At 44.2% G+C, this 24,856-nt stretch overlaps 1 protein-coding gene and 1 long non-coding RNA gene across 3 annotated transcripts in view; one reads left to right on the top strand and one right to left on the bottom strand.

The window, feature by feature from the left end:
- LOC137675694 (polyadenylate-binding protein-interacting protein 1-like) overlaps positions 1-8,752 on the bottom strand; it is a 31,146-nt gene extending 22,394 nt beyond the window's left edge. The window contains exons 1-3 of one of the 2 annotated variants that reach the window (XM_068421874.1): positions 8,494-8,752; positions 7,092-7,209; positions 2,467-2,648 (exon numbers count right to left, since the gene is read on the bottom strand). In XM_068421874.1, coding sequence (XP_068277975.1) covers positions 2,467-2,577 — 111 coding nt within the window. In that variant the 5' untranslated portion in view covers positions 2,578-2,648; positions 7,092-7,209; positions 8,494-8,752. Of the gene's footprint in view, positions 1-2,466; positions 2,649-3,843; positions 4,176-7,091; positions 7,210-8,493 lie in introns of those variants that run through there. The other variant, XM_068421873.1, reaches the window with a different exon arrangement.
- Positions 8,317-23,807, top strand: LOC137675695 (uncharacterized). The gene is made up of 3 exons (XR_011049972.1): positions 8,317-8,440; positions 9,478-9,675; positions 23,185-23,807. It is a non-coding gene; the product is annotated as an uncharacterized lncRNA (long non-coding RNA).
- Positions 23,808-24,856: the final 1,049 nt, after the last annotated feature.

Below are 24,856 nucleotides of genomic sequence, written 5' to 3'. Positions count from 1 at the left end.
AGGGTGTACAGATCATGGAAGGAGGGGCTGGCCACTTGAGAGGAATATAAGTCTGTTGTCAGAGGATGTAGGGAGGCAACTAGGAAAGCTAAGGCCTCCTTGGAATTAAACCTTGCAAGAGAGGTCAAGGACAACAGAAAGGGCTTCTTCAAATACATTGCAGCTAAAACCCACACTAGAGGCAATGTAGGCCCACTGATGAATGAGGTGGGGGCCCTGGAGACAGAGGATAAAAAGAAGGCAGAGTTACTGAATGCCACCTTTGCCTTTGTCTATACTGCTGGAGGCTGTCCTGAGGAGCCCCGGACCCCTGAGGCCCCAGAGGAAGTCAGGATAGAGGAAGAGTCCATCTTGGTTGATGAGGGCTGGGTCAGGGACCAATTAAGCAATCTGGACATCCATAAATCCATGGGCCCTGATGGGATGCACCCGCGGGTGCTGAGGGGGCTGATAGAAGTCATTGCTAGGCCACTCTCCATCATTTTTGCTAAGTCGTGGGCAACGGGAGAGGTGCCTGAGGACTGGAGGAAAGCAAATGTCACTCCAGTCTTCAAAAAGGGCAAGAAGGAAGACCCGGGTAACTATAGACCGGTCAGCCTCACCTCCATCCCTGGAAAGGTAATGGAACAACTTGTCCTTGGTGCTGTCTCTAGGCACATCAAGGATAGGGAGATCATTAGGGGCACTCAGCATGGCTTCACCAAGGGGAAGTCATGCTTAACCAACTTGATAGCCTTTTATGAGGATGTTACCCGGTGGATAGATAATGGTAAAGCTGTGGATGTGGTCTATCTTGATTTCAGTAAAGCGTTTGACACAGTCTCCCACAGCATCCTTGCAGCTAAACTGAAGAAGTGTGGTCTGGATGATCAGGCAGTGAGGTGGATTGGGAACTGGCTGAAGGAAAGAAGCCAGAGAGTGGTGGTCAATGGGACAGAGTCCAGGTGGAGGCCTGTATCTAGTAGAGTCCCTCAAGGGTCAGTACTGGGACCAGTACTATTCAATATATTCATTAATGACTTGGATGAGGGAATAGAGTGCACTCTCAGCAAGTTCGCTGATGACACCAAACTGGGAGGAGTGGCTGACACACCGGAAGGCTGTGCTGCCATTCAGAGAGACCTAGACAGGCTGGAGAGTTGGGTGGGGAGAAATTTAATGAAATATAACAAGGGCAAGTGTAGAGTCCTGCATCTGGGCAAGAACAACCCCATGTACCAGTACAAGTTGGGGACAGACCTGTTGGAGAGCAGCGTAGGGGAAAGGGACCTGGGGGTCCTAGTGGACAACAGGATGACCGTGAGCCAGCAGTGTGCCCTTGTGGCCAAGAAGGCCAATGGCATCCCGGGGTGTATTAGAAGGGGTGTGGTTAGTAGGTCAAGAGAGGTTCTCCTCCCCCTCTACTCTGCCCTGGTGAGGCCGCATCTGGAATATTGTGTCCAGTTCTGGGCCCCTCAGTTCAAGAAGGACAGGGAACTGCTAGAGAGAGTCCAGCGCAGAGCCACAAAGATGATTAAGGGAGTGGAACATCTCCCTTATGAGGAGAGGCTGAGGGAGCTGGGTCTCTTTAGCTTGGAGGAGACTGAGGGGTGACCTCATTAATGTTTATAAATATGTAAAGGGCAAGTGTCATGAGGATGGAGTCAGGCTCTTCTCAGTGACATCCATTGACAGGACAAGGGGCAATGGGTGCAAGCTGGAACACAGGAGGTTCCACATAAATATGAGGAAAAACTTCTTTACAGTGAGGGTAACCGAACACTGGAACAGGCTGCCCAGAGAGGTTGTGGAGTCTCCTTCTCTGGAGACATTCAAAACCCGCCTGGACGCGTTCCTGTGTGACATGATCTAGGTAATCCTGCTTTGACAGGGGGATTGGACTAGATGATCTTTCGAGGTCCCTTCCAATCCCTAACATTCTGTGAGTCTGTGAATATCACTGAAGGAATTAAAAATCACGTGATGGTACATAAAGTTAGGCAGTCATGGCCAATCATACCCATGGCACAGTAAATTTAGGAAAGGTAAAGCCTGTGCTTAGAAAAGCTAAAGTTCAAGCTTTCTCCCACACTTGCTTCAAAAACCTGTGAAATCTGAATAAAAGTGCAGCTATGCTTTTACTTAAAATACAGTGCAGATGTAACTACAACAGAGGCAGCTGCCAAAAAGATAGCTTACTGTGATGTTGGGTGTAATCAATGCTTGGTGTAATCAACAAGGAATGTGGTTATCTGCAGCAAGCTTTAGCAAAATATCCCACACTAAAGGCACTCACACACAGCACAATATTCACTCATTATCACTTAACATTCTGACTGCGTCTCTGGAGGTTATCATCAGAATTTTTGGAATCTCTTTGGCAAATGCAGCATTCGAGTTTTCTGATACACAAGATCTCAAGAAAACATTGTTAATTTGAATATAAGTAAATTGGTGTATACTAAGAAGAGAAGATTAAAAACTCACTGTGAAGTTCTGATTGAAGTTCTGGTTGTATCCTGATGGATAAAACTCAGGTGCTTTAACAGACAACTTTGATGTTACCACAGGAGCCACAGCCACCTGAGGTTCAGCCATTTCCAGTCCAGAATCAGGAACTGAAACTTTATCTTGTGATCCAGATGGAATTCTTGCCTGTTGCAGGTGTTCTGAAAAGTTTTTGTTAACAGTTTTTCTTGGAAATAGCTAAATCTAAATTAGTATGTATTCACACAGAATACATCACTTTTTGGACTTTAAATATACATTTACTTATCTATAAATATACTTTCAAGTATACTTCAAATATATTGTTTTTCTTAAATATGGATAAAGTTTTAACTTTAGCAAACTCTAGATGCCTTTCTACATGACAGAAAGAGAACACAATGTTTGTGGGAAGATGACCGAAAAAAAAGGGGGAAAAGAGCCCTCTCCTCCCCTATGAAAACATGTTTTCTAAAAGAGCTAACCTGAGAAACTAGTAAGTCTTCTTATAATATGCTTGCTGGTTTTGTGCATTTTTCATAGATTTCAGATGTAAAGGCAAGACTTTGAAGGTCAATAAATGGAAGACCACTAATTTTTAACATAATCCTTAAAGACACTTAACTATCATTGTTCTCATACACCATTTACAAAAAAAAACAATTAAAGTGTTTTTTAAACCACATTTTCCAAATCTATCTTTATAGATTAGCTCCTAAATTTATTGAAAACAGAATCTGATAAATACCTGAAAAAGCTAGCCAACAAACAATGCTTTATGTTACTGTTGGGTTGGGTTTATTTTTTGGCAAACCTTTAGACCAGAGTTAAAGAGTTCTTCAATAAGGGGAAGACTGAGACCATCTGCAGTCAAATTAACAAATGGATAAAATACACACACAGATGTGTGGGCACAGAAAGGGAGGGATGGACAGAGAGGTGTTGCAAGCAGGCTGCAATGCAACATCACACCTTTACTTGGGTACAGGTCCATATCCCAGAAACATGACTGCTCAAAGTAGGCACCCTACGCGGTTCATCTCCATACGGTGCCGAGAGGAGCCAGGCAGGCGTCTGGGATGCGCGGAGCGCTGGCCCTCAGGCCACGGTGGCCTCTCAGCCCCTAGGTGTGGGGGGTGGGAGAAAGGACGCGTCCTCGTGGCCAAGCCCAAGGGGGGGGGAAGCCCCAGGGCTTCACTCTCAGGGGGACGGCGACGGAGGTGGGGAGGGGGTGTCAGAGCAGCAAACGAAGCAGGAGCAGGGCAGTGCGCGCAAAAGAGGGGAGTGCAGCGGGCTTTAGGGGGCCGCTCCCTGACACCTTCGGCACCAGGGGCCTCCGGAAGGGCGAGGAGGGGGCCACTGCACGGCGGCCAGTACCTGCGTTTCCGGTACCCAGCGGCGCCGTCTTCGGAGGCCGCAACGGTTCCTGCTGCGGGAAGAGGCCGCCCGTTTTGTGCTGCTGCTCGGCCGAACCTGAGCTGTGGGAACCGCTGCCCCCGAGGCAGGCCCCGCCACCGCTCCCCGACGCGCCCGCGCCGCTGAGGGGAGCGGCGCCGCCCCGGCCAGCACCTGGAGCTCGGTCGAAACTATCCGACATGCTCGGGCCAGGGTGGATTAGACGCTCGTGGGAAGAAGCCAGCGACTCAGTCCTACTTCCCCGCGGCCCGAGCCCTTCACTTTCAGTTTTACCCCCACACACACCGCCACGATGGTCGCGACCCAGAGCGGCTCACAGCGCCCCCTCGCGGCCTCGCACTGCCCGTCGCCACAGCAACCTCGGCGCCGCCAGGGCCTAGCGCCGGCCGCTGGCTGGGGGAGGAGCGCGGCCTGCCAGGCGGCCGCGGCTCCGCCGCGCCGGGGGTGCCTGGGCCGCCCCACCCCGCACCGCTACCGTCCGCAGGTATGGGCCAGGCAGGGTGTCCGCGAGAGCTGCCACCGTCGAGGAGGCCAGCTCGGATGCCACGGGTTAAAGGCTCTCGCCCGGATTTCGGGCCACTTTGCCAACCCCACATGTTCAGAACTGATGAGTCACCACCCCACCACCCCCCGCAACACGGGATCGACTTCCAACAACAAAGTGTGGGGTTTATTTGTGTTAGCAGCCGGTTCTGGGGCTTCACGAAAGCTTGGAAACTGCATTTTCAAAAAGACAATATTCTCTTGTAATTGCTTCCCTACAGGAACAAATAGCATGCTGTGACCGTAACAGGACCAAGATTGCAGCTAGGCATGGAAGGAAACCTGTAGCTACAGGTGTCTGCTTTTAAAAGCATCACGCCACACTGTGCATATACAGCTGTTTTCACACAGAATCACAGAATCACAGAATCAACCAGGTTGGAAGAGACCTCAGGGATCATCGAGTCCAACCGTTGCCCTGACACCACCCTGTCAACTAGACCATGGCACTAAGTGCCATGTCCAGTCTTTTCTTAAACACATCCAGAGATGGTGACTCCACCACCTCCCTGGGCAGCCCATTCCAATGTCTAATAACCCTTTCTGTAAAGAAATTCTTCCTAATGTCCAACAAGAAAGGGGTTTGTGTGGAAAAGCTGCAGGCTAAATTGTAAATTTAAGCCAACAAAGTTAAGCCTCCAATGTGACAATATTATTGTACTGTTAGGTCTACTTAATACAACTGTTCAGAATAATGTATTTTATGTAAAATTTATACATGACGTGATAACAAATGCTCTTCTGATTTAATTTTTAAAACCTTCCATGCCAACAGGAACTAACTGAAGGGAGATGGTCCATGTAATGCATTTTGCTAATATTATCACATTAACTGCAAATGATTCAATTCACATGTGAAACGGTTGGGGCCCCAAGAACAAGGAGGATGTTGTAAATACCTTAGACACTTGACAAACCTAGTTATATAAATAAACAAAGGGGAGCTTTTGTAATTTAGATGGCTATATCTCACTTCAGACAACTGGGCCTTGAGAAGATTGATTGTAATTAAGATGGCTGTATTTCACTTCAGACAACTTGGCCTTGGGAAAACAGAGGCACAGAAACCTAAAGATAAGGGAGTTGCAACAGCTGCCTCAAAGGACACGGACTACGTGATCCCCGGACTGAGTTTGCGCAGAAGCAGGGGTCAGTCAGCGAACACAGTGAGGAAGACTACCGGCCTTCATCTGAAGACCCCTGACGACCACCAGGGAAAATGACTGTGCATGCGGAACGGACATTTACATATATTAATGAGTTCCAGGAAATCTCATTATTATGTAAATGAGTTATTGGGAATCCTATGACTATGTATAACTTTATGGTATATAGTCTCTGAAAATCTGCCAAATTGGCAGAGCACTCATGGTGGATAATCCCCAGTGCTGCAATAAAGAATGCCTGCTTAATAACACTCCAGTGTTATTGAGTTTTCTTTCGGACTCCTTACCCAGCCGCACCTAGCTTCCCACTTCGGTGAGGAAAGTTAGAAAGCAAGGGGGTTTGAAGATTTCCGATTTTTGTATCACATGTCCATTCACAATTTAATTCACCTATTTATGTTCAATTTCAGTCCAGAGTCTTGCTCTACTTGCTTTGCGAACTCCAGATCACAATCTGCTTTCAAGATTAGGAAGATAACTGAGAACTGGGGTGCCCAGAATACACCTCAGCTGATGTTTGTATTTTGTCTCACTGAACAGTCTGGCCCTTGCTGACCTTTCCACCTGTTACTTCCACAGCCAAAGTCAAAGGCTTGTGTGGTGTTGCTTCAAACTCTGTTCTTGACTCATGAGGGGATGAAAAATATGCAAGTATGTATGAAACATTATAAAAAATCAGAATAGCACTGTCTTGTATTAAAAAAAGATTGTATTCTAAAATGAATACAAGTTATGTTCCTATTTAGTTTATTATTATATTTTACTATTTTCAATTATTAATGGAGGGGGTAGGGAGTAAAATATTTGTTACTTCCCCAAGGCATGAATCAGACTGATTTTTGGTGAGAGACAAAGTTGGTCAGACAGTAAAGGTGATAGAATTAATTAGGCTAATGGGAAAACTGTTCCTAGGCAACTATTACTGAAAGTGAAGACTGATAAACTAACAAATCTATACTCTGCAACTGAAATGAGAGCAAGTGTAGGAGATTTTTATGAGTTTTCAAAAAAGTAGACTATTTCCCTTGTGTAAGCAATTGTCAAAACTAGATTTAAGCAGTATTACCAAACTTTTAAAGATCACAAATTAGCTACTAAAATAACTAAATAAAAAATATTCAGTGTTCCTGTGTTATTTCAGTTCTGGTTTTAAAGCCTATATTGTGACCTCTGGTCACATTTGTAGACTTTATCTTACCAGGAGGAGAATGAAAAGCTTACATTAATGTGGAAAAGAAAGTTGAGATTCTCAATCACTGGTCTCAGGATCCTGAGGCTTTAAGAAAATCATCATTATATACTGGCATCACTTTTTAATATGCCAGTCTTTCAGGAAAGCAAATCTCATTCTTTAAGTTATATACCTATGAGGAATTAAATGCCTCAGGTTATCATTATTGAACCAGACAACTTTTCACCTTTGGTCATAAATGTGAATTCTTTTCACTTAGCAGACATTCTTTATTATCTTAATTTAATGACTGCTTGGTGACTACTTACCGTGTAGGGTGGAATGTGATCACAGATACATCTTTTCATTACAGACGCACTACTGAAGTTTGCATGAGAGCAGTTGTGTTTGGTTGGGAACCCAATTTCTCCTCCTCAATGTAGACGCCTAAAAAAAAAAAATATTTCAGGCAGTTAAATCCAAAATTACAATCCCCAAATACTACCTACAGTAGTCAACCCCTTTAGACAATGCCTAAAATTCTGCTTAGAATGTTCTGGCCCAGGTAGCTGAGGTCCTGTAAATTACTTCAATCCTCTGAGACCAAACAGCAGAAAACCTGAGATAGCTAAGCTAGCAAGACATATTCTAAGCACCCAATAACTGTATTAAAACTTTCACCAAATGCAGTTATGACCACTTATAAATATCCACTAGAGAAGTTGCCTGCTTTATCCTAAGCGTGTTACCTAATAGTCTAAAACTTAATTTAGAAGCAATACTGCACACACCTGCAGTGCCTGGTGCTGAGAAACTACAAACTGCAACTTTGTCACTATTCAGAACACAAGCACTTTTACATGTTTGTTTTTTTTTACGGTGATAGCATATTTCTAATTAGAAAGACAGAGAGGACTGGTTCTACCTTTTAAAACAGAATATATTATTAATAATTGGAATTATATTGATCCCTATCATACCGATTAAGCATGTTGTTGCACTAGTTGATGGTTACTGAGCCCAAAACACAAAGCACATATTAGCACATAAGCCATAACTCTAAATGGAATCTTTCTCATGAATTTATTTAAAAGCACAGTAGTCTCTTGAACATCTAGTAGTAGGGTATCCTGTTCACTCTCAGACTGTTTTCAGTGCTTCACTTCTAGTCATAATTCACCCGTTGTGAGATTTGAAGCTGTACGACATTGTAAAATGCCTCAGGCAAAGCATATTTTGCATAAACAGTTGCACAGATGTAAATAAAAAAAGGCCTAATTTATACCTAGAAATTACAGATTGTGTGAAATAGGACAACATATATAGGCAATAGTATAGGCAACCTAACAAGCTGTTCTCTGTAAACTGTTTCTTTAATAGCACATTCTCTTTATCGATTCATATATTAGTATTTATACAGTTGCAAGAGTTCCTCTTTTTCTTTTATCCTCCCGTATTGTAGAGAGCCGCCAGGCCACCCCTCCCCCGCGCGCGGACGCCTGAAGCACGAGCACGAGCAGCCGGCAGCATGCAGGTGCCCCCTTCCAGGGGGGGGGGGGGGAGGGACGCCGCGTAACCCGCCCGCTCCGACCTCAGCGTTCCCCTCACTCCTTCCGGGTTAGCAGGCAGGCCCACCTCCCCACCCCAAGGTCGGTCAGCATCGCGGCGGTATCGGCCGGTGGGTGTGTTGTTCTGTAGTGCGGTGGGCTAGGGGGGTGTACGCGGGGGCACCTTCGCTTTCTCCTGGCGCGGGCGGGGGACGGCCGTTGCTGAGAAGGCTGTGGTGTCCCGCTTTCGTAGCGCCTAGGGAGCGGCGGGAACGAGAGGCAGGCGGACGTGTGGATAAGGAAGGTGACGCGGAAAGGGGCCCCTGTGATCGCTCCCAGGCGGGAGGCAGAGAGGTGGTGGTTCCGGGCTTCCCCCTGGGCGGGCGCGATAGCTGCTGGCCGTTGTGGCTGTAAGGGAAGTGGCGGGCCCGAGCAGCGGAGGGCGAGCCGCCTGCCCAAGGTCAGTCAGTGGCCGCGGGCTATAAATAGCGGCGAGAGTAAAACGGGGCCGCTGCCTTGTGGGCCGGGCTGGGGGGGAACTGTGGGCCGCCGTCGTGAGGAGGGATGAGACGGTGCGTTAGTGCCTCCGTAAACACGGACGGCGGGATTCCGGGTGAAGAGCCCTTTCCTCCGCCGGAAGCCAGTAGCCACCTGCTAGCGAGGGGCGGCCTGGCAGCCGGCGGGGAGCGCGGACCGGCTCCCATGCCAGCTACCCGCTGTCCCACTTTTGCCGGTGGTGCCTTTCCCACTCCGAGTGCCGGCTTTGGTATGTCTCCTGACGCCTATAAGCTGCTGTCCTGCTTAGGGTAACTCCTTTGGGAGCTCTGGCTGGGGTTTGAATTGTTTGGTTCCTTGGGATGCAGGAGATTTTCACTTGTCAGAGTTGCTTGTTTAGAGCAACGGTGTAAAGAAAATATGGTCCTGAGTCACAGAAATATCAATCTGTAGGTCAACTTGTAATGTCGGTTCTCTCATGTGCTTACTGCTTCAGTTTGATATTTGCCTTACTCAGTTTGGAAAAACAGTGGATTTTGTTTTCTAGCTAGAAAGAAAAGGTGGGGAGAAATCATCTTGGAGCTACTGTCAGTTGATTGGACTTAAGCTGCTGAGTTTACATACCTTCTGTCTAGTATCATTAATAATTCTTGCTTTGTTTTTACATGTGCAGCAGGGATTCCATACGTGGCAAGGAGTCTGCTGTGAGGTCTGGGTGAAATGGCAAGCCTTCTGCGTATTGCTCTTAGTCGGTGCTCAACTCCTGTTTCTGGCAATGTGTTACCACCTAAGGTGCATTCTGCAAAGATGCCATGTTTGTGAATGTTTAGAACCCACCAGATGCTCAGGTCTTGGGCAGCTCCAAAGCCAGGTAAATTGATTAAACTATTGTAAATAATCTTTTATTTTAAAACTTGAAGATAGCTTGAATTTTTCTTTTAGATATGCATTAGTACAGAAAAGACTTAAAATAAAAAGAACACAAATTATGTCAGCAGCTTACTTGAGTCAGTCAGTTGCGGTACAATTTTACACTGGTTTTAAAGGGCTTATGCAGAAGGTGTTTGTGTTTATTATGAATACTTTGGATCCAAATAGTCTTTAAGGGTCAGAGCTCCTGCTGATACCTTGCTTGAGGGAAGTATTTAAACAAATGCTTTTCTTAGTTAAAAGCCTGAGTTCCCCACAAGTTTTGGTAGTGCAACTCTCTGTGCATGTAGAGGAAAATACAGCCCTCACAAAGAGAGCATCTGCAAGCATGACTGTATGTAGATGTAATTATCCCATCTAAAAAAATCTCTTAACTTTGTTCAGGAAACTTTTATGTTGTACCATGTTGAAGAACTTTTGATCTGCATCTTGACACGTAGGGTTTGTTGGTATATTTGTACTGATTACATTTTAGTGCAGATAATGGACAGGTTCAGGTATTTTCAGGGGAAAAAAAAAAAAAGAGAGAGGGATGGGGGCATCCTTGGTTACAGTTTATGATGCGAGCCGGATGTATGAAAATCAGAACTGACATTTTTTTGCTCTGTCCTACACTGTGCATAGCCTGACAGATAGAAGACTGGAGAATATGTAAAACTTGTTTAATGATGTTTTTGCCCATTATCCTGCATGGGTCATGTCTCCCTGAAGGTATTTAGAGACCCTGCTTTAGTGCTGATCTAGGGTCTTCTCAGTCTGGGACAGATTAACGTGGAGAGTTAGACTGTACGTGTGATGTTCTGTTCTACACATGCACAGTAGGTACTGCATTAGATATTTCGGAGGCTTAGAAAAGTAGCGCTGTTTGTGAACAGAAGTGTCTGGTTGTAAAAACATAGGACATAAGATTAGACTGTATAACTCGGAGAAGCCTTTGTTGCATGGAATTTCTGGCAATATTAACAGTGGCTGGTGTATTTTGGGGTCCTTTCAAATCAATGGCCCAATGTTTGGGGCTTCTGAAGAAATGTGATGAGAAGAAGAGTTTCTTTGCTCTGAGGGCTCCTGGTAATCTGTATCGTACAGCTTTTTACCGCAGTTGCATGATGAAACCTGAATTTCTTTGCTCTGACAGCCCAGGGATCTGGGGTCTGTCAGAACTGATCAGGTAATGGTTTTGCCATCCCATGAATTTGTGGTGCTCCAATTTTTTTTTTTCCATATTCTGTATCTGAATGAAAGAGACATCTGTCTGTCTTGATATGGCAAATTGTCCCTTGGTTGGGAGTGTTAACCTGGGACATAGGAAACTAAGTTCAAAGTCCTTTCTCAGATGTCCCAGGTAAGCGCCCTTGTTGTTTGAGTTTGGAATCAATCTTTGTATTTGACTTTGACCACAAATTTGATCATGAAACTGAAAGATCTCTTCAGTTTTACTGAAATCAGTATGTTTGTGTGTGTATGTATGTTTTCTTGTTTTTATGAATCGGTTTTCAGAAATTTTTCCACAAGGATGGAGAATTCTGATTAGCGTCGTGTTTAAGCATTCAGTGTTGTCCCTTCAGATCTCTCATGTGGAAGCCCTTATTTAAGGGAGAGTAGTATTCATGCAATGCAGTTATTTAATGCTGAGAATTATAAGTTTGATAAGTCTTTTGGTTGATAATTAAGCTGTTCTTACAGTTCATGTTGGTAACGTGAGATTTGTCATTCAGTAGGGGACAAATCAAGGATAAACCAGCAATTGAATGACAAATTAGTAGCAGTACTGTTGCCTATGTATACTTTTTAAGTGCTCTTGAATCAAAATTTAACAGCATATAAAATAACTACATTTTATTCTTACTTTTAGAAATTATCTTTGATTATAGTGACACTTAGTAAAATCACTCTAATACTAAGAAAGTAAGTTTTCTGAAAAGACTAGTGTCATAGTAATTCTTAAGTCTGTAGTTATTACTTCCATTCTCTCAGATTAGCTTTCATTTAGTCCAGGATATGTTATATACAGGAATAACAGCTGCCTGGGGAGTGAAGAGATTTGGAGTCGATTGAAAAGTAAACTTGGAGGATGAATACTTTTCTTATTGCTATTTATTTTGCTGCTAATTTCTTTGTTTTTTAGAAACAGGAATTTTCATACAGGAATAAACAAGTATTTCAGTAACCTATCTCAAATAGTCGCTAGCACCAGATGCTTCAGAAACAGATGCAAAACTTTCCCAAGCCCTGGGAAAGGTGCTTACGGAGTGACCGACTCTGAGGTTTCCAATATACTTCCAGATTGTTTCCAATATACTTCCTACGGCTCTGTGACTTTTACCCCTCTCTATCTTAGTATTTTTAGTGTCCTTTTTATTTTTATGCATTTTTCTTAAAATTTCCTGTGTTTTTTTTCTAAATCTTGCAGAACTTTTAAACCTATAACAGTTTATTGTCAATTAATTCTCTAGATAAACTGTACGTTATTTATAAACCATAGACATTCTCCTTTAATTTCTTTAGGTTTTTTGTATCTCCTTACTTGTTTAAGAAGAGGTTTTTGTTTAATCTTCTGTACCATTCCTTTTTTTTTTTTTTTTTCTCCAAACATCATATTGCTGTTTTTAGGAATATGTCCTCATCTTCAGAACAGGTGAGGTGGTTTGTTTAAAGCTGATGTTAGAGTAACTTAGAAGTTAGGCAGGTTATGTATCCTGTTTTCCCATCCCAGAACATGTGGCATATAGTCAAAACTTCTCCTTTCTTAGGCAGGTTATGTATCCTGTTTTCCCATCCCAGAACATGTGGCATATAGTCAAAACTTCTCCTTTCTTAGGCAGGTTATGTATCCTGTTTTCCCATCCCAGAACATGTGGCATATAGTCAAAACTTCTCCTTTCTCTTTTCTCTAAGTCAAACTCTAATATTGGTTGATAATATTTTGCTACAGGCTACTTCCTGAAATCAGGTTAAGGAGATAAAAAACCTGTATTTTTCTCTGTTTCTCTACATACAATGTTCTGAGTTTTCTTGATAGTTTTAATTTAGGATCTTCTCTAAACACTCAGTTTGTAGATGGAAGTTAAATGGAGAAGATAACTATAAAAGCTATTTTAAATTGTTCGATTTCTAAAGCTTGGAGATGTAGATTACCTACTTATTTTGTTTACTTGAAGTTTTAGACTGTGCTTTGCATATGTCCTTGTTATGCAGTGGAGATTATGTTAAGGGGGTGAGAAAGCATAGTAATAAGAGTGGCTTAATTAAAAATACAGTATTCTTAGTTTTTCTAAATTCTAATTTATGTGCATTGCATACTAAGATTCTAAGGCCTGTGAAATTTAATGATTCTACTTTTGATAGTGGCAAAATCCTTTTTGTGTTGATTCTTTGTTTCTCCTACTCAATGAACAATACATTCAAAATCATGTGACTCAAAAAGGTGCTCAAGGTATGTGTAACTTGGTCTGTTTTTGGAAAATGTTCTTGATGTCATAAAGCAGTAAGTTACTAAAACATACCCAAGGCAGTTCTTAAAGAGATTATCTGACGTGGAGGCTTAGAAAGGCAACTTGGAAGCTTTACTCCCTCATGCAGTTTTAAACCAATGGCAAGGATAGCAGATGTACTATTTCAAAACAAAACCTAAATCAAGATCCTAAGTTTATAATTCTAGATTTCAACCTTTCAAAACTAATGACTTTGATGAAATTGCTGAGTTCAACAAACCAAATCTGTGTTCTCTGTTAATAGTATAGCTTCCTTCAAACATGTTATTTATCATATCCCATCCTGAAGTTTTAACATAGATCTTTGCTTTGCAGTTGTAGACATCTGCTTCTTTTTGGTGTTGAATGATTGTTGCCGCTTGTCTGCGGCAAGCTCCGTTCGGTTGCTGGCTGGCCTGAGGCTATCCGCACCCCAGGGCCATTGAGCACTGACACCAATGTGAGGATGCAACAAATGGCGTTTATTTAACTGCGCAACAGCCTTATATAGTCGTCTTGTCCCGTACGAACTCGCACGATACTTGCACATCCTGCTCCTTTCGCCACGCCTACCTTCCGTTACAGCCCGAGATTTTCCAGTCGCCGTACCCTAATCTACCTACAATGATGTGATAGCTCAGGGTAGTCTGCTTGAAAAATGTCACATATCTGTTCTAGTTAAAGGCTGGCAAATTGACATCTGTTTGCTTCTATATTCAGTAGTTGCTAGAAATTTGATAGTGGGACAGAGGAGAAAAGGTGGTGGGAGATGAATGAGACTTGTTGAATGTTTAGCTTGGATTTGATCTCCCAAAGCATTGGAGGAGGGCATAGTCCTCAGCATTGGTCTCTGACCATTCTGCTTATTGAAGAAGGCGCAAATACTTTCTGTCTGAAAAAGTTTTACCTATTTTTATTGCATGCAAGATGTAATAATGTGAAAGAAATAAATGAGGAAACAAATTTGGCATAGAGTGAGTGCATGTTCCTGTCCCATCCCTCCTAGCCATTTACTCTTATACTCTGGTACCTTGCACAAAATCAAAGGAACAAAAAAGAAAACAGAAGCATCAGTTGTCATCTGAACTTGGGCCTTAGGAGCTAAAAAAAAAAATTAAAGTGTATAAGCTTTATTCAAATGTCTGTGTGCCTTTAAATTTGCAGTCATAGAATCATAGAATAGTTTGGGTTGGAAGGGACCTTTAAAAGTCATCTAGCCCAACCTCCCTGCAATGAACAGGGACATCTTCAACTAGATCAGGTTACTCAGAGTCCTGTCCAACCTGACTTTGAAGTTGCCAGGGATGGGGTATCTAAAACCATTACCTCTTGTCCTATCGCTACAGGCCCTACTAAAAAGTCTGTTTCCATCTTATAAGCCCCATTTAAGTATTGAAAGGCTGCAATGAGGTCTCCCCGGAGCCTTCTCTTCTCCAGGCTGAACAACCCCAACTCTCTCAGCCTTTCCTCATAGGACAGGTGCTCCAGCCCTCTGATCATCTTCATAGCCCTCCTCTGGAGCTGCTCCAACAGGTCCATGTCCTTATGTTGGGGAACCCAGAGCTGGACACAGTACTCCAGGTGGGGTCTCACCAGAGCGGAGTAGAGGGGCAGAATCACCTCCCTTGACCTGCTGGACACGCTTCTTTTGATGCAGCCCAGGATACAGTTGGCTTTCTAGGCTGCAAGCACACATTGCTGGCTCACGTCCAGTTTTTCATCCACCAGTACCCCCAAGTCCTTCTCCTCAAGGCTGCTCTCAATTCCTTCATCCCCCAGCCTGTATTGATACTGGGGGTTGCCCTGACCCATGTGCAGGACCTTGCACTTGGCCTTTTTGAACCTCATGAAGTTCACATGGGCCCACTTCCCAAGCTTGTCCAGATCCCTCTGGATGGCATTCCTTCCCTCCAGCGTGTCAACTGCACCACTCGGCTTGGTGTCATCTGCAAACTTGCTGAGGGTGCACTCGATCCCATTGTCTATGTCATTGATGAAGATATTAAACAGTACTGGTCCCACTATGGACCCCTGAGGGACACCACTCATCACTGATCTCCATCTGGACATTGAGCCGTTGACCACTACGCTCTGGATGCGATCATCCAACCAGTTCCTCATCCACTGAACAGTCCACCCATCAAATCCACATCTCTCCAATTTAGAGAGAAGGATGTTGTGGGGGACCGTGTCAAAGGCCTTACAGAAGTCCAGATAGATGACATCTGTAGCTCTTCCCTTGTCCACTGATGTAGTCACTCCATCATAGAAGGCCACTAGGTTGGTCAGGCAAGACTTGCCCTTGGTGAAGCCATGCTGGCCATCTCAAATCACCTCCCTGTCCTCCATGTGCCTTAGCATAGCTTCTAGGAGGATCTGTTCCATGATCTTCCCAGGCACAGAGGTGAGGCTGACAGGTCAGTAGTTCCCAGGGTCCTCCTTTCTACTCTTTTTAAAAATGGGTGCAGTCATCCTTCTGTTCCCTGTATGCTATAATTTATTCCTTCCTTCCTCTGCATTTGTGCACTGCAAAAACTTACATAAGGAGAAAGGGAAGGTAGCACTCCAGTTTTTATTTTCTTAGTGCTGCTTGAGAAACTTTTTGCCTTCTGCCCTGGAGTGACTTCCTTTCTGAAATTATGATTCATCTCTGTTATTCTAACAAATTTCAGTCTTCTAGGTTTCATTTCTGCTTTTAAAAGACAAGAGCTCATTTCTACTGAGTTTATTTAATTAAAATCAGAAGCAGGACTTTATTGTGTAGTAATTAGGAGAAGAGGTGAGGGGAAAGTTCTCTTCAAATGACAAGGGTAATTTGTATGAGTGACAGCAGCGTTTACCATAGCTTTCAAGTGGTTAGTGCTGCTGTGATAGGGATGCCCCGAGTTGCACGGTGATGCTTAGATGTGGTGTATGCTGATGAAGCAAATCTTTGCAAAGCATTGTTACCTTTGTGGGTCTGTTGTTTTAGATACACATTCTCACTCTTGTTATGACTTCATGTTCCTTTAAAGCATGTTTTTCTGAATTTGATTTTGTCTTGTAATTTAAAGAATTTTAAATGTTCTCCAACATATTTAATATCAAAACACTTGTGTCTTCAAATTATTTCTTACCATTTTATTAGTTTAATTTCAAAGAGAAAGATAAAGCTAAAATAAAAAATAAAAATAATTAGAAGTAATGCACTTTGATCTTTTATTCTGTTGTCTTGTTGAATGTGTTCAGTCATTGGGTTTTTTTTAAATGGGTGAGAAGACTGACAAGTACAGGTAGATATTTAAGTACCAGTTCTTAGCAACTCTCTATTGTTTTAGATTAACAACTCTCACGATACTATCAATTTATGTTCTGAAAATACATTTTCAGATGTTCAGTTTCAAGCACCTTGCAGTCCCAGTTTTATTTCATAGATTTAGATCTAAAAATATCAAAATAATTAATTTCCTCAAAGTTCTTATAGTGTGGTATGTTTTTGGCTTTGTTTTGCTTGTTTCTGTCTTAAAAACAAACAGGAAAAAAGTGAAAAGGAGGCCTTCCTAAAACATGCAACACTTTACTATTCTGGTACAATTTTTGTAGCAAAATGCATAGTATTGGTGGCCAAATGAAAAGCAGATTTGTAATTTAAAACAAGCTTTTCATTCTTTTTTTTGGTGTGTGTGTTTGGTTGTGGTTTTTGGTATGTTGTGGGTGGTTTGTTTGGTGGTGGTGTTTTTTTTTTTTGTTTGTGTAGGTAGATTAGGGTACGGCAACCGGAAAATCTCGGGCTGTAACGGAAAGGTAGGCGTGGCGAAAGGAGCAGGATGTGCAAGTATCGTGCGAGTTCGTACGGGACAAGACGACTATATAAGGCTGTTGCGCAGTTAAATAAACGCCATTTGTTGCATCCTCACATTGGTGTCAGTGCTCAATGGCCCTTGGGTGCGGATAGCCTCAGGCCAGCCAGCAACCGAACGGAGCTTGCCGCAGACAAGCGGCAACAAATGGTGACCCCGACGTGATTGCTGGGCTGGCGGACCGCAGGCGGTCGGAGTGGGTTCGCGAACCATGGAAACCTTGATAAAGGTGATTTCGTTACTGGGCAGGGAATTTAAGATTTCTGTGAAATCGAAAGACGTAGCCCAGTGTGTGGACCGTCTCGTTAAAGAGGGGGCGGTGGCAGGACCGGCTGATTGTTTACAGCCGAATACCTGGGAGCGGTGCTCGATGCAGCTTGCTGAGCGAGCTATGGCAGCGGGTTCTGCCAAAGAATTAAAAACATGGGGAGTTATCTTGTGGCTGCTACGGGCTGCGCGGGAGGACTGGGCGACATGGGATGCAGCTCGGACGTGTTTACATGGGGTCTACCCTGACCAAGACAGAAGTGGCAGTGGTGAAACTCCTCCAACATATACTCTCTGAGAGAGGAATTAAATACGATGAAGCTGCGTTAAAGCAGTTACTGTTCTGGGCGAAAGATAAAGGACATTTTACAACCTTTAATGATGTCTTTGAAGTGCCTTTATGGGAGAAGATTGGTGACTCTCTCTGGAATGCGGTGTCAAGTGGTGATAAGGAAGCCTTTAAATTGTCTGCTACATGGAGGCTGGTTAGCGAAGCGTTAAAAGGAATAAAAGCAGAGAGAGAAGTCACACATACAGCTTTTATGGCTTTAGGACCGCAAGCGCCTACTACCCCCTCACTGTTTGCGGGACCAACACCTCCCACGGCCCCAGTGGCTGTACCGGTGGCAGCTCCTTTATCACCGTGGGTACGGACGGCTCCGAAAAAAGCCGAGGAGCGGGGAGCGAGAAAAATAGATACAGATCCATCAGAACCGGTAGTGCGCCCTAAAACATGAACTCGATTTGGACTAATTGATTCAGACGCTGAACAGGAGACTTGGCCGAAACCCCTCCGAAACCCCCTCCTCCTCTCATTGATCTCTCTACGGATGAGGCTGAGCAGGAGGATAAGAAGGAGGGTAAACCTGCTTTGTACCCACCTTTACCGGATTAGCCATTTACGGAATCAGCAGTACCAGAGTCACAAGGACTTAAAGGACTGTTACCATCACGAAATGGACACGAACTTGACATGACAGAGCTTGGTAGACGACTGGAAGAATTAAAGACGGAATTGCAGCAGCATCGTTCAGCCAACGCCTCGGGACACGTGACTATGTCTCCCCCAAAACCCCCCTCTGTGTTCGGGACAAGTATTAGGGCCACCTCAACCTCCCTTACAACTCCCTACTCCACCTTTAGATCAGGGCGGGGGGGGAGGTTTGCATCCATCTGGTAATGTGGGAGGTGAGGGAGAGGGTCAGCGTCCGCCCGCGTATACAGGGGAAGGGGGGGAGGTGAGGGAGGAGTGAAATGGAAAGGGGTCATTCGAGATGTGCTATTAGAAGGAGTTGTGATTCCACGGGCGTATCCGGTGATTGTGGGTGCGGGTCCTGAGGGAAGAAATATTTGGCAACTGTTAGATTGGAAAATTGTAAAAGAAGCATTGCCACTACAGTTAGCGAAGGACAACACAGGTGAGGACTGCAGGAAAGTTGTTGCAGGGATGGCAAATCGTAACCCCACCTTAACTGAGCTAATGGATGCTTGTGAGAAAGTAGGAACCACCACATTTCAGATGGAGCATTTAGCAAAAACTTTTGCGGTGGCAGTTAAGGTAGTTCATCATTGTTATACATGCGAACAGGAAGGTCACTTTAAGAAAAACTGCCTTAAGAGGTTGAAGCTGAGTGGGAGAGATAACTCTGTTTTGATGTGTCATTGCTGTGGGAAGCTAGGGCATTTTGTGAAGCTGTGCAGGTCTCAGTATAATGCTCAAGGTCAGCTGATAACAACCAGCTGCAGAGTACAGGGAAACTGGAGAAAGAACACGGGGGGGAACCGTGTGCTGACACAAATGAATCTTCCCAACCAGTTCCAGGCCTAAGCAGTTAACTCGCAGCCCAAACCGCAGGGAGCGCAGGACTGGTGTTTCCACGCAGGGTTAACCTGCGCGGCTGCCAAGCCTTGGACCTGTGGCAAACAGGGATAATGCTAATGCTGATTGTCAAAAGATCATTGAAGCTTTACCTGGAAAAACAGATTTGAATGCTATGATAAAGGCATGTGCAAAAGTGGGTACTGTGGAACATAAGGCTCAAGTTATGGCTGCGGCCGTACTTGGGGCATACGTCGTCACAATTGCAGCCTATATTCCAATTGTTAGCAGGGGACACAAATTTAACAGCACCACGACACACTACTTCAGAGGTACAGCAACTGATTACTGAAATAGAAAGCAGGCTACATTCCAAATTTGTACATCGTATTGATTTGAATCAGGAAATACAAATTATCACTTTGTTTGATAGGCAAATTCCATATGCAATAATTGGTCAATGGAATTCAGAATGATCAGATTCGTTACAGAGCTATTGGCACAGATTATTCATCAAAGGACGGATGCGATGTCGGGAGCTTGTGGCCAGAGATCCCTGCATCACTAACCGTTCCTATTGCAGCTCAATATTTTGAGTGGTGTATGGCTAATAGCTTTGCTTTGCAAACAGCTATGGAGAATTTCTTGGGACAGGTTGTTTACCACTTGCCCTCCCATCCTGTTATAAAATTGAGTGTGGAACTTCCAATTGCCACAGGAGTGTGGTGCGCAGACACTCCTGTGGATGGAATTACCATTTTTACGGATGGATCTGGGAACACAGGCAAGGCGGGCCTTGTCTGGTATTCTGATGGCAAGTGGGAATCTATGGTAGTACAACAAAAGGGTTCACCTCAGGTGGTAGAATTACGAGCTGTATTAGAAATATTTCAGAATTTTCCCATTCCCTTTAATTTGGTTACTGATTCAGCATATGTAGCTGGCATTGTAAAGCAATTGTATAGATCTGTTATAGAGCATATATGTAATCAGTGTGGTTTTGAATTGCTGCGAGCTCTGTGGCAAGAAATTCAAATCCGAACTGCATTGTTTTATGTTTCATATGTAAGAAATCATACTAATTTGCCTGGGTTTATTGCAGAAGGCAATGCTCGAGTGGACTCTTTGGTTTTTCATCCTAAAACAACACTTTGTACCAGAGTGGAAGCAATAGCACAATTGCTTGTCAAAGTGCGTAAAAGAATTACAGACATTACTGGACTAGACTCAGATGTTATCTATTTACCTATCAAGAAGGAATATCTACAGTGGTTAACAAATCAGTCAACTATTTTTCAAATGGCCTTACAGGACTTTACTGCACAATTGTTAACACATTTGCCAAAAGATAAAAAGCTACAGTTTATTTGAAAACAGGATTGGGAAGAAAAACCTATCAGATCAGAGATACCTGTGACTGGACTAACTGTTTTTACTGATGCAGGAAAGCGATCACATTCAGCAGTTATTACCTGGCAAGAGGATGGACAATGGAAACATTGTAAATTCTCAGGACAAACTGAGGACTCATTGCAGACACTGGAACTTTTTGCAATATACCAGGTCTTTGTAAAATGGAAGGACTTACCTGTCAATATTGTAACAGACTCTCTTTATGCAGCAGGCATTGTAAATCAAATTGAAAGAGCTTTTATACGACCAGTGAAGAATATACGACTTTATACCATTTTGCTACAGCTGCATCAGGCAATAAACCTCAGAGAGGTACCTTATTTTGTCACTCACATTCGTAGTCATCAATTTGATCAAGATTTGAGCATTGGAAATAATAAAGGAGACACACTTGTGTCCTATACACATATATCACCAAATCTATTTGAACAAGCGCGCCTATCCCATCAATTCTTTCATCAATCAGCGAAAATGGTAGCGAAACAATTTCACCTCACCATGGCACAAGCACACGAATTGGTCAGTGCTTGTCCTAGTTGTCAGAAAATTGGCATGGGAATTGGAATAGGGGTAAATCCTCGAGGATTGAGTGCGTTGCAACTGTGGCAAATGGATGTTACTCACATTGCAGAATTTGGAAAGCTCAAATATGTTCATGTATCTGTTGATATGTTTTCACATGTAATATGGGCAACAGCACAAACTGGGGAAACAGGTCGTCATGTCAAATGACATTTACTTGCTTGCTTTGTGAGTCTTGGGGTTCCACAACAACTTAAGACTGATAATGGACCAGCATACTGTTCACAGATTTTTCGTCAATTTTATCAACTATGGGGTATTACACATGTTACTGGGATTCCTCATTCGCCTACGGGTCAGGCGATTGTGGAACGTGCTCATAGTACATTGAAACAGCTTCTACAAAAACAAAAAGGGGGAGAGGTGACTGAACCTTCTGAGAGACTTGCAAAAGCTGTTTGTGTACTTAACCATTTAACTTTAGCAGGAGATAAGGAGCGACCCCCAATTGTAATACACTGGGAGGCAGTTTGACAGGGAGCAAGCTATGTGGTAAACAAAGGCAAAGTGTGGTATAGGGAACCAGGTACTAACGAATGGTTGGGACCAGGGGAACTATTACTAATGGGTCGAGGTTATGCTTCTGTCTCTACAGGCGCAGGAGTACGGTGGATTGTCTCTAAAAGGATGGTTAGCCACATTATTAGAGGGAATAGTTTATGTAGTTGTGATTATAGTTATCATAGGGATCTGCGTGGGTTGTGTTAAGACAGTCATTGAGAATAGTATATGGAAGTAGTGAGATAATAAATCTAACTACTTCCAAAGGGGGAAATTGATACCGGATGGTTTAGCAACGGTTTAGCAAGAGTAGGCCTCAGAGTAGGCTCTAAAAGGCCTGCTCTGTGTTACCTTTACACAGAATCAGCTTTCCTGTCAGTAGTTTTCCTTTCAGCTAGAATAATAGAGAATAACAGTATGTTCTGAAGTAAACTGCATGTTTTGTAGATAGAGTCTGCTTATGGGAATGTTTATAATAGGCATTATCCTACTTGTGTTACCCTGTTTGTTTGCATGTTTGCAGAAAACTGTGCAACGAATGGTCAATACAGCCTTTTTAGCACAACAACAGAGAGCAGGATTTATGGGTAACCAAGGCTGGGATTCTCTGACTGGGCTCTGCGAGACACAGGGAACCGGGTTTAAGTAAGAAACAAAAACAAAAAGGACGAGATAGGACATAGCTCGTTCAAAAACAAAAAGGGGGAATTGTGGGGTTCCCACGGGACAATGGTGGGAACGAGCTACTGAACGAGCTATGTCCAGGCATGTCCAGGGGGTGGTAATGGGGTGGTGATGAACTAGCCAATCATAATACAGAACAAGGGCCTTGGCTGTGAGACCAACAAGCTATGGGGGAAGTTGAAAAATAAGAAAGAATGCTGCACCTGCAAGATATAGCTTTTTAGCATAAGCCAATCAGAACTAATATAGAGGCGCGTGGACACTTACAGTATGATGATTGTGGCCACCCCGCATCGGAAACAAACAGCACGCTCCATTCAGCTACATTGGAATCTTGCAATCGCTTGGCTAGGCCTACCTGTCGAGATCAAAACTGATAATGGCCCCTGTTTTATTGCTCATACCACACGTCAGTGGTGTCAGCGGTGGGGTATCACGCTCAAACACGGCATTCCGTATAATTCTACCGGGCAGGCCATTGTAGAGCGTGCTAATCAGACGCTAAAACACAGAATTAAGATTCTTGGGGAGAGGGAAGGATTCCCAGACGTAATTCCTGTCAACTACCAATCTCACATTTTACATCGCCCTCTTTATTCTTTAAATCATTTTGCCCGGGGAGACCAAGAGCGTGCCCCAATTGAGCGACATTGGGGTCCAGGGGTGCCAGAAGTGGGTCCCCCAGTCAAGGTTCAGTTCCCTGGGACAGCGGAGTGGGAAACAGGTTGGGAGCTGCTACATCACGGGAGGGGGTATGCCGCCATCAAACGGGATGATGTTATACAGTGGGTCCCTACACGCTGTTTGCGCCCTGATTTAAAACAAAACCTCAACCCGAAGTAATATGTACGCTGTCCGAGCTTTATGTTTTGCAGGAGTACCTGTGGGGGAAGCCGAAACAGCACCAGCCTCGACCTTCAGACGTGAGGAGTCATGACAGTACAGAGGGTCTGGTGAAGCGGCGGGGCGCCAAGAAAGATGAGGAGCGGCGACCGTTGCTGAGTGAAACAAAAGCTTTGAACAATGCGCTCATGATTAGCTTGCTTTTGCTTTGCGTCACAGGAGTTGCAGGGGAATCTTACTGGAGAACCTGGGCTCGGGTACATAACCAGACATGGTACTGTCTCCCCCTATCTATAGATACACCATCACAACCTTGTTATATGTTTGTTGCCTTAACTGCGAATAACACAAGTCCTCGGTGTCCGTTGATACCGAAAACCTTCCGTTTTGCGGGATGTTGTATCCGCCAGTTACGCTTGCGCTTTGACGCAAGGCACCAGAATCAGCGATATGCTTTACTTTGCATGACTTGAAGCATGGGGAGGGGGAAATGTAGGTAGATTAGGGTACAGCGACCGGAAAAGCTCGGGCTGTAACGGAAAGGTAGGCGTGGCGAAAGGAGCAGGATGTGCAAGTATCGTGCGAGTTCGTACGGGACAAGACGACTATATAAGGCTGTTGCGCAGTTAAATAAACGCCATTTGTTGCATCCTCACATTGGTGTCAGTGCTCAATGGCCCTTGGGTGCGGATAGCCTCAGGCCAGCCAGCAACCGAACGGAGCTTGCCGCAGACAAGCGGCAACATACCGCAGTTGACAAGCAGTCAATGCCATGCTCCTTGGCCCAGGTGTTTATGAGGTTGTTTTGTAAATGAGTCCTGTTGTCTGATTCAATTCTTTCAGGGGTGCTGTGTCACCATAAAACTTGCTTTTCAAGGCCCAAGATAGCATTATGGGTGGTGGCATGGGTCACAGGGTATGTTTCCAACCCTCCAGTAGTCGCTTCCACCTTTATAAGCACATGGTGCTTGCCATGGCAGGTTTGTGGTAATGTGATGTAATCAATCTGCCAGGCTTCCCCATATTGGTATTTCAGCCATCGTCCTCTATACCAAAAGGGCTTTAGTTACTTGGCTTGTTTGATTATGCTGCACGTTTGACATTCATGGATAATCTGTGCAATGGCATCAAGTCAAGTCCACCCCTCGATCACGAGCCCGTTTGTATGTTGCATCCCTTCCTAGATGTCCTGATGTGTCATGGGCCCACTAAGCTGTAAGTAGCTCACCCTTACGTTCCCAGTCCAGATCCACCTGAGACACTTCAATTCTAGCAGCCTGGTCCACCTGCTCGTTGTTTTGATGTTCTTCAGTGGCATGACTCTTGGGTATGTGAACATCTACGTGACGTACTTTTACAACCAGGTTGTCTAGCTGGGCAGCAATATCTTGCCACAATTCAGCAGCCCAGATGGGTTTACCTCTGCACTGCCACTTGGTCTGCTTCCATTGCTGTAGCTACCCCCACAGGGCATTTGCCACCATCCATGAGTCAGCATACAGATAAAATACTGGCCGTTTTTCTTGTTCAGCGATATCTTAAAGGTCCTTTCCAACCAAAACGATTCTATGATTCTATGATCTAAAGCCAGCTGGATGGCTTTCACCTCTGCAAACTGACTCGATTCACCTTGTCCTTCAGCAGTTTCTGTGACTTGTCGTGTAGGACTCCACAAAGCAGCTTTCCACCTCCGATGTTTTCCCA

This window comes from Nyctibius grandis, chromosome W, assembly GCF_013368605.1.
Source record: "Nyctibius grandis isolate bNycGra1 chromosome W, bNycGra1.pri, whole genome shotgun sequence".
Classification (NCBI taxonomy): Eukaryota; Metazoa; Chordata; class Aves; order Nyctibiiformes; family Nyctibiidae; genus Nyctibius; species Nyctibius grandis.
This window is presented reverse-complemented; position numbering and strand designations above follow the sequence as displayed.